We start from the raw sequence: 16201 nt of genomic DNA on the forward strand, positions 1-16201 counted from the left end.
GAAAGATTTCAAATAACCTTCTTGGATATTTCTAGGCTCTTGGCTGATTTTTTTCTGTAGGTTTTTTGTCAGCCTTTTTGTTTTCTGACACAGGATAGAGGTTTCCAGGATTAAGATGGATCTCCCCTAAACCCCTAAGTTGAATGCTTCTTCGGTAGAGAAAAATGCTCATTCCATGGGCTACATCAGCTTCACCTCAGCGACCCTAGGAGATTTGGGGCAGCAGAGCCCAGGGCCCACTGGAGGGGACCAGACCCCATCCCTCTGCCCTCACTCACCTTCCTGGGGTACTTCTACGGGGCTGTCACTGACTTCACATGCTGCTGCAGCTCCTTGGTGAGCTGGTCCCGGCCATGGGAGAGGAATTCCGGGGTCAGGACAATAAATGCCTTCCCCACCTGCAGCACAGAACCAGAGTGGAGGCTCAGGGGGAGTGGCAACCAAGTGTAGAGTCTAAAAAGTCAATGTGTATTAAGTAAATGGAAAAACAAGTTGACAGTTGAGCCCCTGGAAAAGAACAGGACCAGTGTCCATACTTCCAATTTCTACTCTCTGCCTTGGAAAATTACTTCACCTCCCTCAGCCTCCATGTCCTTCTCTGATGTGGGGACAGCACGGCTTCATTCCTCAGGGCATGGCTCTCAAGATTCATCGAGATCATTCATATAAACCACGAAGCTCGTTTCAACTGATTTTTATTCCTATCGTTATCATCACCATTTTCCCTATTATTGTAGGTAGACTTCTGTGGGCATTAAATCAATGGTGGTGATTAACTACGTTCCTATTATTCATGTCGCTTCTACAGGGCACAGGGCCTTGTCCAGAGTAGGTGCTCAGCACACAGTGAATCAATGAATGCTTGCTCTGGAGCCAGACTGCTCAGATTCCCATTCTGGCTCCACCACTTAACAGCTTTGTGATCAGGCAACTTATTTAATCTCCTTATGCTTGTTTCTTTCCCTGTAAAAAAGGGTCTCAGAGTCCTTAATTAATGAGGTTGCTGTGAGGGGGGTGAAATGAGCCGGCAGGTAGGAAGGGCTCAGAAATTAGGAGATGGGCAGCAGTAGCCCCAGCTGCAAGCCACACTCACAAGCATCATGTTCTGTCACACATGGTTGAGGCCACACTGCTCTCTGGTGGCCACACGGTGTAAATGCACATGCACACCCCGGGGGGGCCCCCCTCCACCCTAGGTCCAAGGTTGGAGAGACAGGACCGGGAGGAAGGTTTCCCCGCAACTGCCTTGGTGCCCACACACAGACACGATGACCTCTGTGTCCTCCTCCTTACCTCCCTTCGAATTGGGTCCAGGCTGCTCACCACAGCTGATTCAGCCACAGCCGGGTGTTCGGCCAGGGCATTCTCCACCTCTGCGGGCCCGATGCGGTACCTGCAGGATCAATGGCTCCTTGGTTTCTGAGTGGCTGCCAGGGCCGGGTGACCCAGGCCCTCAAGTCTCATGTTTTGGAGGGTCACCTCGTCCCTTGTCACATAGGATAACTGTCACAGGAAGCCAGATACCTGTGCCCTGGCTCTGTCATGGGCCCCAAACATGAAGAATGGGCACTCTGTGCTGAGAAATACAACACTCACATGCTCCCCAGAGTTTCTCACCTCACTGTCTCTGCTCAGGGAGGAGGGTGAATGTTTAGTCCTCCCCGAGCTCTGGGGCTGGGCTCAAGCAGCTTCCCTTGGCATGAAACCTAGTAGAAGCCTCGGCCTTTATCTTAAACATTCATGCAAATTCTGCATACTCTTCCCCATTATATTAGCATGTTTTAGAAATTTAAAAGGTAAACACACTCAACTTCCCTGAAATATCCAAGAGAACTTGTTACTCTGGTACAATGTGTCATTTTTTTTTTCTTCCAAATCACGTTAAGGTTTAGGGACGACTGACTTGGAGCCAGACAGCTTTGGTAAATCTTGGTTGTACCCAGCACTCTTTGAAACTTTAAGGAACTTTATTCACTAGTCAGTAACCCAGTTCCTTCATCTGTAAAATGGCAAAATTGCATCTACCTTCTAGCATTGAGAGCTGGGTTATATAAAGCACTGCAGAGTGTGCGTCCCCATAGTAAGTGCCTCATAAAGGTTTATGTTGTTGTTATCTATTATTAAAATTTTCAGTGATTGTTGTGTCCCATTAGAGGAGCCAAACATAGAGGAAGCTTCCTCAACCAAAAAGGGCCTAAGTAACGTCTTCCTTCCAAATTCCTTAAATTGCATAATGTCTCATTATGGTTCGCCTTGCAGACCTCTTGAACTACATTTTGATAGACTTTTCTGGATGCAGGGCTTGGGGGAGGTACACAGGTATCCCCAGAAAAGGGCCTCACGGACAGAGCTCTGTTCAGAGTTAGACTGAGCTAACCATCACCAAGCTTGGATGAATGTCAGAACAAGCTAGATCCCATGAGGCATGTGAGGGTGATGCCTCCCGGCTCAGGTCAGCCATACCTACCCAGAGGCATTGATGATGTCATCGTTCCTCCCCAGGAACCAGATGTAGCCCTCTTCATCCATAGTTGCTCTATCTCCAGAGTTGTAAAAGTCCCCACACGCCATTTCGGCTGTCTTTACTGGGTTGTCCTGCAAAGACAACAATACCCCTTTGTTGAAGGCAATGAGTTTAGAGATGATGAGCCACAACCTGGTGCTCAGATCTGGGTCTGGATCCCGCTCCTGGCTCTACTTGGCACCTGGGCAAGTTTTGTAATCTCTCTGAGTCTATTTTCATTATATCCAAGTACTCAATGAACACTACTTGTCAATTAGTGAACAATATTGAGCCAATTTTAAGGATAATTTCTTAAAGTAACAACTCACTTTTGTGTGGCACTCTAGTATAACAAAATTTCCACTAGAACATGGACCCTGTGTATTTTATTTACTTGTTCTCAGCTTAGCATTCACATAGTGCCTGGACAAATGAGAGGTGTCAATAAACTTTTGTTAAATGAATTTCCTTCCCAAAATACTACATCATCTGATCCTCCCAGAAAACCTACAAGGCTTTTATTTTTCTAATTAAACTGTTTATTTTAAGATCATTGTATATTTGCAGGGTACCTGGGTGGCTCATTCGGTTGGGCGGATAACTCTTGATTTCTGCTCAGGTCATAATCTCAGGGTTGTGAGATCGAGCCCTGTGTAGGGCTCTGCACTCAGCATGGAGCCTGCTTGAGATTCTCTGTCTCCCTCCACCCCTTCCCTAACTAATGCACACATGCATGAATACATGTTCTCTCTCTCTCTCTCAAATAAATAAATAAATCTTTTTTAAAAAGACAATTATATATTTGCATGCAGTTATAAGAAATAACACAGAGAGATCCTGTGTGCCACTTACTCAGTTTTCTCCAATGGTAGCATCTTGCAAAACTACAGTTCAATATCACAACCAGGATATTGACATTGCTACAGTCCACCAATCTCACTTAGATCTCCCAGTTTACTTTTACTTTTTTGTGTGTGTCTACGTGTATTTTATCAAATGTGCATCCCCCACCAGAGTCAAGTTACAGAAGACTCCCGTCATCCTGAGGATCTCCTGTGTTGCTCTTTTATATCTACACCCATCTCCCTCATCTTTTCCCTCCCTCCAAATCCCTAAGCCCTTGACAGGGACTGATCTAGTCCCTAGTTTTATAATTTTGTCACTTTAAGAATGTTACATAAATGGAATCCTATAGTATGTAATCTTTTGGGACTAGCTCTGTTTTTATTTTTTTCACTCAGTATAATTTTCTGGAAATTCATCCAGCTTCTTATGTTCATCAATACTTTGTTCTATTTACTGCTAAATGGTACTTCATGTTATGGATGAACCACAGTTTGGGTGTCAACCCATTGAAGGGCATCTGGGTTGTTTCCAGTTTGGGGCTATTGTGAATAAAGCTGCTCTCAACATTCATGTGCAGGTTTTATGTGAGGCTAGATTTTTATAGGCCATAACAGAAGAAATGAATGCTCAGAGAAGCACAATAACTCACTCAAAGTCACTCAGCTGGTCAGTGGTAGGGTTGGTATTTGAATTTAATTCTTGCTCCACAGCCTTTGTACTCAACCACTAAGCAATGTGTTGAGATCATCCCTCTCATGAAACACGAAATGATTTGAAAAGGGTCCAGGAAAAAAAAAAAAAACAACATTGAATGACATCCCATTTTAGGTTCCCTTCCAATTGTTCTGATTGTATTAAGGAGACTGTCTGACATGTTCTTAAAAGCTCTGGAACTACCAAGAGTAAGTTTCAGGACTGGAGCTTTTAGTGGGAACAGGGTTTAGCTAGAATTCAAGAAAAATTGTTTTGTTTGCATTGTAGTTATAGTTTAATTGCCTTCTGTTTTTGGCAAATCATACTGTTTTCCATTTGTGATACCGATTAACTTTTTAAAAAACATATGTTTTATTTTTTTTAAAGATTTTATTTATTTATTTGACAGAGAGAGACACAGCGAGAGAGGGAACACAAGCAAGGGGAGTGGGAGAGGGAGAAGCAGGCTTCCCGCGGAGCAGGGAGCCCGATGCGGGGCTCTATCCCAGGACCCTGGGATCATGACCTGAACCGAAGGCAGATGCTTAACGACTGAGCCACTCAGGTGCCCCCAAAAAACAGGTGTTTTAAAGTAAAATAATGATTATTGTGTGCATCTTTTCTAACCTATCTGGGGGGCTGCCTGAAGGACAGGTGCAAGGAACTCACTTTATGTAACTCAGAAAAAAGCAGCAAGCACGGCTCATAGAAGCTACCAGGCAAACTACAAAAGTGAAGTTGCCTGAAGTAAGAGATTATGGGTGGAGATATACAATAGACCATCAAGGTCTGGGGGAGATGCTGGAGTGAGTTTTGGGGGTTTTTTTGTTTTTTGTTTTTGAAATTAGGATGTTCAAGACAGCTATATGCATGGGGGAATTAAGACAGCCATGAACATGCCTGGGCAAGATGCATGCTCAGCAAAGTCCTGAGAAAACCTTAAGCTTTCATCTCAGGCTGATCCCTAGGCTCAGAGCAAGTCCAGCTAAGTGGTGAAGGAGTATCCCAGCACAGAGCCAATCTGCACAGTGGTTGTTCTCTCTTCTTTTTTGGTTGGTGATGTTTTTCTTTGTTCATTTGAGCTCCTGCCCCTCAAGGAAATCTCTGTCAAAACATTAACTGAACACGAGCTAAAGGATCAGAAACCTCAGTAATCACACATGACAAACAATAGTCTTTAAAGAATCTGCAAATGTACCACAACAAAGGACTACTATAGCCTTCAACAGTCCAAAATCAAAAACAAAACAATGAAACCCCAGCAACCTCAACCCCCAGGGAAGTGGGAGAATCTGATTTCTAGAGTTCACTCATATGTGGAATTTAAGAAACAAAACAAATGAACATTGGGGAAAAAAGAGGGGAAAGCTAAGAAACTGACTCTTAACTGTAGAGAACAAAGTGATGGTAACCAGAGGGGGGGGGGCAGGGGGATGGGTGAAATAGGTGATGGGGATTAAGGAGTGCACTCCTTAGGATGAGCACTGGCTGATGTATGTAAGTGATGAATCACTAAATTCTGTACCTGAAACTAATATTGCACTGTATGTTGACTAAGTGGAATTTAAATAAAAACTTGGAAGAAATAATAAGTCAAACGTGTTAAATGATCAAAAACTAAGAGAAAAAATGAACAAAGAACTAAAAAACAGAAAAAATTATATATGGACAAAAGAAATTAAAAAATGATTCTATTTAGAATAGCAACAAAATGAATATAATACTAAGAATAAATTTAGTCAAGAAAGTGAAAGACTTGTACACTGAAAAATAAAAATTTTTGCTGAAAGAAATGAAAGAAGGTATCAATAAATGGAAAGATATACTGTATTAATTGGAGACTTAATATTAAGATGACAATACTACCCAAAGCCATCTTCAGGTTCAATGCACTCCCTATCAAAATCTCAGTGGTATAGAAATATTCATCCTAAAATTCATATGAGATCTTGACGGATCCCAAATAGCCAAGACAATCTTTTAAAGGGAGAAGAAAGTTCTTCTTTTCAGGGAGAAGAGCTTACACTACTGATTTTTAAACTTACTGCAAAACTATAGATTTCATATGAAATCTTGACAGATCCCAGATAGCCAAGACAAACTTTTAAAGGGAGAAGAAAGTTCTTCTTTCCAGGGAGAAGAGCTTACACTACTGATTTTTAAACTTACTGCAAAACTATACTGGAAATAATCTAAATGTCTATTAAGAAATTGACGGATATACAAAATATGGTACACCCATACAAAACTGGCATAAAAAAAAAAAAGACACATAGATGATTGGAATAAAATAGAGAACGCAGAAAGAAATCCTCACATATATTGTCAATGGCTTTTAGGCAAAAATGCCAAGACCATTGAGTGGGAAGAGTCAATCTTTTCAACAAATGGCACTGAGAAACTTAGATGTTCAGATGCAAATGAATGCAGTTACCTTATACACCATATACACAAATTAACTCAAAATGGATCAAAAACCTAAACACAAGAGCTAAAATTCTGAAACTCTTAGAAGAAAACATAGGGGGAAGTCTTCATGATTTTGGATTTGACAATTATTTATTGACTATGACACCGAAAGCACAGGAAACAAAAGAAAAAAATAGATAAAATGTTCCTCATCAAATTTTTAGAATTTTACTTGAAAGGACACTATCAAAAGAGTGAAAAGACAATGCACTGAATGGGAGAAAATATTTGCAAAGCATATATCTTATGAGGGGTTCATATTCAGAATATATAAAGAGCTCTTACAAATCAACAACAAAACAAACAACCCAATTTTAAAAATAGGCAAAGGACTTGAATAGACAATTCTCCAGAGAAGGTACACAAATGGCCAATAAGCACATGAAAAGATGCTCAACATCACTAGTCATTAGGGAGATGAAAATCAAAACCACAATGAGATACCACATCACATGCGGTAGAATGACTATTATACACACAAAACAAACAAACAAACCTGAAAATAACAAGGTTTAGCAAGGATATGGAGAAACCGGAACACTTGTACATTGCTGATAGAAATATAAAATGGTGCAGCCACTGTGGAAAACATTTTGGCAGTTCCTCAAAAAGTTAAATATAGGGGCGCCAGGGTGGCTCAGTCATTGGGCGTCTGCCTTTGGCTCGGGTCATGATCCCAGGGTCCTGGCATCAAGCCCCACATCAGGCTCCCTGCTCAGCGTGGAGTCTGCTTCTCCCTCTCCCACTCCCCCCTGCTTATATTCCCTCTTTCACTGTCTCGCTGTCTCTCTCTCTCTCTCTGTCAAATAAATAAATAAAATCTTTTAAAAAAAAGTTAAATATAGAATTACCATATGATGCAGCAATTCCACTTTCAGGTATATATCCAAAAGAAGTGAAAGCAGGAACTCAAAACGGATACTTGCACACCAATGTTCATTGCAGCATTATTCACAGTAGCCAAAAGATGGAAATAATCTAAATGTCTATTAAGAAATTGATGGATATACAAAATATGGTACACCCATACAATACCATTCAGCCTGAAAAAAAATGACATTTGGTCACATGCTACAACATGGATGAACCTTGAAAACATGTGCTAGGTGAGATAAGCCAGACACAAAAGGGCAAATGTTGTAAAATTCCACTTAATAGAGGTAACTAAAACAGGCAAATTCTTAAAGCCAAAAAGTGTATTAAAGGTTACCAAATGCTGGGGATATGAGGAGGAGGGGGGAGTTATTATTTAATGGGAACAGAGTCTCCATTTGGGATGGAAAAAATTTCTGGAGATGCATGGTGGTAACTGTACAATGTTGTGATTTACTCAGTGCTGCTGAATTGTATGCTTAAAAATGGTGAAAAGGGTAAATTTTATATATTTTACCTCAGTAAAGAAAAGAAAGGAAAAAAGCAAACAAATCTCAGTGGAGGAGTGACAACATATAGTCAAGAGAGCATGTGAAATGGGGTATATATCTACATAGGTGTGGGCATAGAGGAGGACATCTTTGTAAAATAAAATATGTTATTTCCAACTAAAAAAAAAACTGATGTTGCTCTGGACCATCCCAGTTTAATTTAACCAGAATCTCTATGGTTGGATCCAAGAATTATTTTTTTAAATCTTCTCAACTGATTCTAACATACAGGCAGGGTTGAGAACCACTGATCTATATATCTGTTACTCTGTTTATTTTCTCTTTTATCCAAGCCTAAAATCGTACTACTGTGAATTAAGGCTAGGGCCTGCATTGTTTGCTTTTGGTCAATAATGGCACAAAAGGAGCAGCACCACCCACCCCCAAGGCATAGAGTGAGGCCAACAGGGACACCAACGGTTGTTCCTGTGGAGAAAGGAGACGGGTCTGAGATCAACTTCAAGGTCTGTCCACTCTCCCCTGACAATCTTGGAAGCTGAGAATTTGGTCAAGAGTTTCAGGTTTCCTTAGAGCCTGTCACAGTTTTATGTAATCCCTGGATCTTACGTAGGGTTTGGGAACCAAAAAGATGTGGGTTTGAATCCTAGACCTGCCATTTATTTGACGTGGGGAAAACATACAAAGCTTCCAATCTGCAGTTTCTTCCTCTGTGAAGCGGGGGCACCACTGTCCTCTCTGGAGGCTCAGCAAGGTTAACAGATTTGTGCACAGCCTGTTGGTAAGTGGGACTGTAGGATCTGAACTCAGTCAAAGCTTCCTGCATACTCAACCTCAAGAGATCATTGGACGGGCGCCTGGGTGGCTCAGTCGTTAGGTTTCTGCCTTCGGCTCAGGTCATGATCCCAGGGTCCCGGGATCAAGTCCCACATCGGGCTCCCTGCTCAGCGGGAAGCCTGCTTCTCCCTCTCCCACGCCCCCTGCTTGTGTTCCTTCTCTCACTGTGTCTTTCTCTGTCAAATAAATAAATAAAATCTTAAAAAAAAAAAAAAAAAAGAGATCATTGGAACCCAAGTCTGGGGTGCTTCTTTCTACCCTGTCAGCACTTAAGTGTCAGACGGTTTCGGACAGGAAAGGATGTGAGAACACACTAGGAGCTTAGAGATTAGTTAGAAGAGGCTTCATTGAGTTGGAGTGACTGAAGGGAGGTGTGAAGAAGGCTCGTGTTGCGGAGTTGTATCCACCCCCTTAGCACCCACACTGCTCCCTGAAGGGGTTTTGGGGGCCTGGAAGTGGGCAGGTGAGGATCACCACTTACTTCGTAGCCCATGAAGAGGCCAATGGGCTTGGTGGGCTTCATCCTGATGCCAGTGTTGCCTTCAGTGTTGAACGGCAGGCTGTTGCCCTTGTCGTCAATGATCTGGAGCAACAGGCTGTGAATCCCACCCTGCAGGGTCACCCCAACACGCCTGCCCCACCCACACAGTACCTGACTATTTGTGTGACACTGGTGAGAATAAATGGGGGGAGGAGCCCTGTTGGGAAATAGATTACAGCTGTCAGAAGAGTTTGAAGTCAGGAAGTGGTGAAACCCAAGTTATGGGTCTACTGGTCTCATGGACATGCAGACGTGGCAAACGTGTCTTCAAGCTAGAAAACACAGATCAGGGAAAACTAGAAGCACCAGCTGATGGAGAGAGCTGCCAGGGCTCCCTCCAGGTGCTCTGGTCCCATCTGTTGTGTATGAGGCTTCCGGCTGCCAGGCTGAGCAGCATTCATGCCCAGGATACTGCAGTTCTCAACTGAAGCCTCCCCAGGAAATCGGCGGGAAAACAGGAGGAGAGGAAGAAGGACAACAACTGGGGTGGGGGTGGGGTGGAGTGGGCACAGCTGGTTCTGTCACCTGGTGTCCCACAATTGTCCAATCCCAGCTGAGCCCTAACTGCACCCAGCAAATGCCTTTAGGACCAGACCTGGACGTCGAAGGCGGGGGATGCCTTTCCTGATGGAACCCGGCTTGATCTTCATTCCACGGAGAGTGCCACAACTTACTCCCTATTCATAAAAGAAAGAAAATGGGGTTGGTCCAAGAGTCCAGGCTGATTACAAAGCATTAAGAACCACACACAGCATCCTCACTCATCCATGTCATTCGATGCTATGCAAAGAACCCTTATGGGGAAGCTAGAAGGCCCAGATTCTAGGTGCAAGGCATTGACCCAATTCTGGTCAGCAGATATTCACCACACCTGACATGGACTGGGCCTGTGCTAGCTCCTGGGGCTACCCGGTCCAGTGGGAGGGGCCAAAAAAGAAGCAAAGGGGTGAGCCCGGGGCTGTGGGCATGTAATGTGAGGTGTGGAGTACGCACTGTATGTCAGACATGTGTCCGTTTGTTAGAGGAAGGCCATGACATCATTTAACATTGACTCAGGCTGTTAAACAGTGATAGGAACACTGTCTCAACGACTCAGAGCTGTGCTGAGAATATTCAGATTGTGTTGTCCCCTCTGCTAGGCAACTGCCCCACCCCCATTTATCTTCCTGATGAACTTTATTCCTCCTTTATGGTACTCTAAAATATCTTTCTAAAGCTAAGCCAGACCAGGATTTGAATCTTTTTTTTTTTCTTTTTAAGATTTTGTGTGTTTATTTGAGAGAGAGAAAAACGAGAGACAGAGTAGGGGTGGAGGGGGAGGGGCAGAGGGAGAGGGAGAAGCAGACTCCCCAGCTGAGCAGGGAGCCCAATGCGGGGCTCGATCCCAGGACCCCAGGACCACCACCCAAGCCAAAGGCAAATGCTTAACCGACTGAGCCACCCAAGGATTTGAATCTTGACTCCAGCTATGTGCCAATTAATCCCCTTTCATCTTCTCCTCTGTAAAGGGGGGTAATTACAACACTTAGCTCTCATAGTACCTGTGAGTGTGTGGAAAACTCTTCACACAGTGCCTGGCACACCAAGTTAGTTCCATAAACAGTTACAACTAGCTATTATTCTGGCCCCAAGAAAAGTCAGTTGGGAGATTCTCCTTCTGTAGTATTTCTTCCCACACTTCCATTGTAGCCAACAGAGCATTATACTTCTTTTTTTAAAAAATATTTATCCATTTATTTTAGAGAGAGAGAAAGAGCTCAAGAGTGCTTGAATGGGGTTTGGGGGGCAGAGGGAGAGAGAGTCTTAAGCAGACTCCCTGCTGAGCATGGAGCTCTATGCGGGGGCTCAATCCCACGACCCATGAGATCACCACCTAAGCTGAAACCAAGAGTCGGAAGCTCAACCCACTGAGCCAACCAGGAGCTCCCAATTATACTTATTTTTGCTTGTCTGTTTCCCTCAGTGGATAACAAGCATCCTGAGAATAGAGATTGCCCCATTCATCTCTACTATCCTAGCATCTAGGGCAACACTTACTTAAAAACAAGAGTAACGGCAAGGTGAGCATGTACAAGAGGTTGGACATTGTAGCCAGAGCTTTATATACTTCCTTTCATTTCCCTTATCACAACCCAGTGAGACTGGGTTATATTTCCATTTTGGAGACAGAGAAGCAGAGACTCTGGAAGGTTCAATGCTATGCCAATGGTCTTGAAGCCTGTAATTGGCAAGCTGAGATTTGAACTGGGGTCTGAGTTCCTGAGAGGGAAAGCTCTTTCTCCTTTGCTATGTTGCTGCTCACAGTACAGGCATGTGGAAAATGTTCCACAGATGAGTCAGTGGCTATGAAAATACTTTGTGAAATACAGCACCACCTGGGTATAAGGCAGTATTCTGTTGTTGCAAATAGTTGATACAAAGGAACCTGGATCATGGGTATATTGTAGTTCTCATCCCACCCTCCTCCTTGTCCAAATATAAACTATGAACCATACAAGAACTAACCTAGAGTCTTAATATTTCTTAGGCCTGGAAGCAGACCAATTAACTGATGATTTAAAAGCATATTTTTTTTGCAAAAAAGTCAGACAAGTATGTGAATTGAGGCTAAAATAGTCATTTTGCTCCAGCTCCTGAGATGGTAGTCATCTATCTGTCAGTTACAGGGATAACAAGGAGGCTGGGCAAAGTGGCCCAGCAACAGAAATGACTTGAGAATTGTGTTGGAAGAAAGATACCTGCCCCTGCCCCTACTATCATTAATAACTTTTTTGTGGTTCAAGACATGCCTGATACTCTGAATGCCCTGTCACCTGGCTAGTCAGTGATGCCTTTGGGAGTCACACTGTGTGTGTGTGTGTGTGTGTGTGTGTGTGTGTGTGTCTGTGTGTGTGTGTGTCTGTGTGTGTGTGTTGGTATATACAGGAAGTTTCTGCTCCCTCCCCCACTCTAGCTAGTGTCCCACAATCAAACCTGTGTGCTGTCCACGTGAACACCAGAAATGAACTGCTGGGGCCAGCTCCTGGCTGCCTGTGGTTGCCACCCTAGGAAGGGATGAAGTAGGCAGGACTTGCAGATGGTGGGCTCCATGTAACTGGAGAGAACCTCCCATCCCGCCACCCTTCCTGGGCTCCCTAGAGCTAATGATCACAAGGATGGTAGCACCATGTCCTTACACCCCTTTTCAAAGTTTTGTCCAATAGTTTTCAGTACATTGGCCTCTTGACAAACTGATGAGCTGTGAATTGTCTTTGTGCAAATTGATTTGGGGCAAATTAGCCTAGAATTCTGAAGCCTCCCATTGGCTTCAAGCAATGCTGTGAGCAGAGTGGGGCCTCTGCACATACATGGTTCAGCTCGTCTGCTGGGCTCAGTGGCTCAGCACATCCTGACTGACCAAGAAAGTACCATCTACCTACTGTTTCTGACTGTCCGTAGACCTCGTAGAGCAGAAGACCTGTCCATTTTCTCCACTGCTCTTGATCCTCCGGCAGCAGAGCCTCCCCGCCAGCACTGCAGTGCTCCAGGGTAGGGAACCTGAGACTTAGGGGAAGGCAAAGTGACAAGAGAACTTGCAATCAGGCCTTGGATGTTCTGCCCCGGGCCCAGAGTGTTAAGAGCTCAGAGCCTCGTCATCTGGATCATTCATGCTTCTGCTTCCTCATGTTCTTACTTGCCTTTTGGGCAATTTGCTGGTGGTCAAAGCCAACTGGAAGTCACTCACTTCCTGTCAGTTCATGTTAACTCTTCTGGCAAGGGCTGGGTGGTGGTGGTGAGGCTAATGGGTTTGGATCAAAGGTTTGGATCAACTTTGGAAGTTGACATAAAAAGATGGCAAAGATGTATTTATCAGACCTTGTCTTCACATTCTCCGTGGCTATGAGGGGTATTTTATAAACTGTAATGTGATGGGGGATAAAATCCCAAGAGCATGTTAGGATGCTAACAGAACTGCATTGCCTTCTCTGAAGGGTAGGGTCATGTGAATTGAAGGGCTTTTGTATTTCTGAGCAGAGAATGCAAGTTAGAGGGTAGAAATGAATTGCCCAGGACATCAAGGAAGACTGGGATGCGTGTAGGAAAGGAGAGAAGGGTTATGGTAGCAGCCCTGAGAGAAAGAATTTCAGGGAGCCAAAAAGTTGGCTGTGAACATCTGTGGTAGGTACATTGCATGATGTAAATCCTCTTCTTCATTTTTCCCCATAAAATTTTCTGCTTATAAAAAAACAACCACAAAATAATGATGGATTCCCTGAAGGACGTGCGGAGAAGTGATTGAGGTCTGAGTACCAGGTGGCCTGGGGCTGAGCCGGGTCAGCTCTTGGGGATGAGAGAGGTAGCAGACATCTGGTTCACCTTCTCATCCTCATCACCCTGTCCTGGTACATCAGAGTCAGAGTCAGGGACAGGAGGGCTGAGTTCACTGAGGGTGTCTTCTTCATTCTTCTGTAGCTTTATCCAAAGTAGGTAAAATGGGCAGATTCTCTGATGCAGTCATTAGCTATGCTTTGGTTGTATTTTTACTGGGTTTGGACAAAGATCATCGACTGAGGAATGTTCAAAAAGTAGCTTAATATGAGCTTTGAAATACAGATGGAAACAGGATCCAAATCGCTTGAGGCTTCATGAATAAAATCAAACCTGTGTTTCAGAGTTAGCTTCATAAGGGTAGCCATAGAACACCTTAATATTTTAATTCTATATTTAAGACATGTTACTCTGATTTTTGAAGTAGCCGTTTTAATCTCAGACTCTTTAAAAGATACATAAATGCCCATAAGTTTCAAAGAGCAGATTTCAGTTTAGCTGAAATTAACCTGCAAACATGGGGAAATGCAAAACTAAAACTCTACAGTAAGATAACACTATATATCCATCAGATTGACAAAAATTAAAAACTCTGACAATAACAAATATTGCCAATGTTATGGAACAATGGGAATTCTCCTCTCCTGTTAATGGGAGCATTTCAATACTTTGGAAAATCGCATGGTAAAATGTCATGTCAGTGTGAACTAGCAATTCGTCTTCCAGAAAAATGCTACAGAAATGCATGCTTATATGCACCAGCGTACATGTACAAGAATCCAATGCAGCATGAATCACTAATAGCCCCAAAATGAAAACTACCCAGTGTCCATTAATGGTAGAACAGATAAAAAACACATGATGTTTTTATACAATGGGCTATTATACAGCAATGAAAATTAACTACAGCAACCTGCAGCAACATCGACACATCTTAAAAACATAATGCTGAGAAAAGAAGCCAAATATTACAGAGTAATATCTGATTACACACATAAAGGTCAAAAGCAAGTAAAATATGATAATTTGTTTAGGGGTATTTCCTTAGGAGGTAAACTATAAGGGAAAACAAGGAAATGAACACCATAAAAGTCAAGATAGTAAATTCCTTTAGGGAAGAAAGAGAACCATGAAGAGATCTCTGGGGTGTGGGCAATATTCTATTTTTCTGATTCAGTGAGTGGTGACACACGCATCCTCGCCAACATTTGTTATTTCCCGTCTTGTTAATTTTAAGCATTCTGACTGGTATGAGATGGTATCTCATTGTGGTTTTCATTTGTATTTCCCTGATGCCGAATGAAGTGGAGCAGTTTTTCATGTGTTTGTGGGCCATTTGTATGTGTTCTTTGGAGAAATGTCTGTGCATGTCTTCTGCCCATTTCTTGACTGGACTAATTGTTTTTTGAGTGTTGAGTTTGGTAAGTTCTTTATAGATCCTGGATACTAGCCCTTTATTTGATAAGACATTTGCAAATATCTTCTTCCATTCCATAGGTTGCCTTTTCTAGTTTTGCTGAGCTTTTCCTTTGCTGTGCAGAAGCTTTTTATCTTGATGAAGTTGCAATAGTTCATGTTTGCTTTTGCTCCCTTGCCTTTGTAGATGTATCTAGCAAGTAGTCGCTGCGGTTGAGGTCGAAGAACCTCCTGCCTGTGTTCTCCCCTAGGATTTTGATGGATTCCTGTCTCACAGTAAGGTCTTCCATCCATCTTGAGTTTATCTTTGTGTATGGTGCCAAAAAATGGTCCGGTTTTATTCTTCTACATGTGGCTGTCCAGTTTTCCCAGTACCATTTATTGAAGAGACTGTCCTTTTTCCACTGGATATTCTTTCCTGCTTTGTCGAAGATTAGTTGACCATAGAGTTGAGGGTCCATTTCTGGGTTCTGTCTTCTGTTCCATTGATCCATGTGTCTGGTTTTGTGCCAGAACCATAGTGTCTTGATGATGACAGCTTTGTACAATAGCTTGAAGTCTGGCATTGTGATGCCACTAGCTTTGGTTTTCGTTTTCAACATTCCTCTGGCGATGCGGGGTCTTTTCTGGTTCCATACCAATTTTAGGATTATTTGTTACACTCTGTGAAAAAAGTTGATGGTATTTTGATGGGGATTTCATCGAATGGTTAGATTACTCTGTGTAGACATTTTAACAATGTTTTTCCAATCCATGAGCATGGAACGTTTTTTCATTTCTTTGTGTTCCTCAATTCCTTTCCTAAGTGTTGTGTAGTTTTTGGAGTACAGATCCTTTACCTCTTTGGTTAGGTTTATTCTTAGGTATCTTATGGGTTTCAGTGCACTTGTAAATGGGATCGATTCCTTCATTTCTCTTTCTTCTGTCTCATTGTTAGTGTATGGAAATGCGACTCATTTCTGTGCATTGATTTTATATCCTGCTGAATTCTTGTATGAGTTCTAGCAATTTTGGGGTGGTCTTTTGGGTTTTCCACATAAAGTATCATGTCATCTGCAAAGAGTGAGAGTTTGACTTCTTTGCTCAGTCGGATGCCTTTTATTTCTTTTTTGCTGTTGTCTGATTGCTGAGGCTAGGACTTCTCTAGTTGAAAAACTGTGGTGAGAGTGGGCATCCCTGTCATGTTCCTGACCTTACAGGAAAAGG

At 42.9% G+C, this 16201-nt stretch overlaps 1 protein-coding gene across 8 annotated transcripts in view; it reads right to left on the minus strand.

Annotated features, from left to right (window-relative positions):
* LOC144378827 (acyl-coenzyme A synthetase ACSM1, mitochondrial-like) overlaps window positions 1-16201 on the minus strand; it is an 89094-nt gene that overhangs the window by 66336 nt on the left and 6557 nt on the right. For 4 of the 8 annotated variants that reach the window (XM_078074734.1, XM_078074730.1, XM_078074733.1 and 1 more), the window contains 3 exons: window positions 2468-2595; window positions 1294-1393; window positions 279-398 (listed from right to left, as the gene is read on the minus strand). In XM_078074734.1, the coding sequence (XP_077930860.1) occupies window positions 294-398; window positions 1294-1393; window positions 2468-2595 (333 nt within the window). In that variant the 3' untranslated portion in view covers window positions 279-293. Of the gene's footprint in view, window positions 1-278; window positions 399-1293; window positions 1394-2467; window positions 2596-7362; window positions 7555-9211; window positions 9949-16201 lie in introns of all 8 variants that reach the window. The other 4 variants (XM_078074736.1, XM_078074737.1, XM_078074735.1 and 1 more) reach the window with 4 other exon arrangements.

Source organism: Halichoerus grypus, chromosome 6 (genome assembly GCF_964656455.1).
Source record: "Halichoerus grypus chromosome 6, mHalGry1.hap1.1, whole genome shotgun sequence".
Lineage (NCBI taxonomy): Eukaryota > Metazoa > Chordata > Mammalia > Carnivora > Phocidae > Halichoerus > Halichoerus grypus.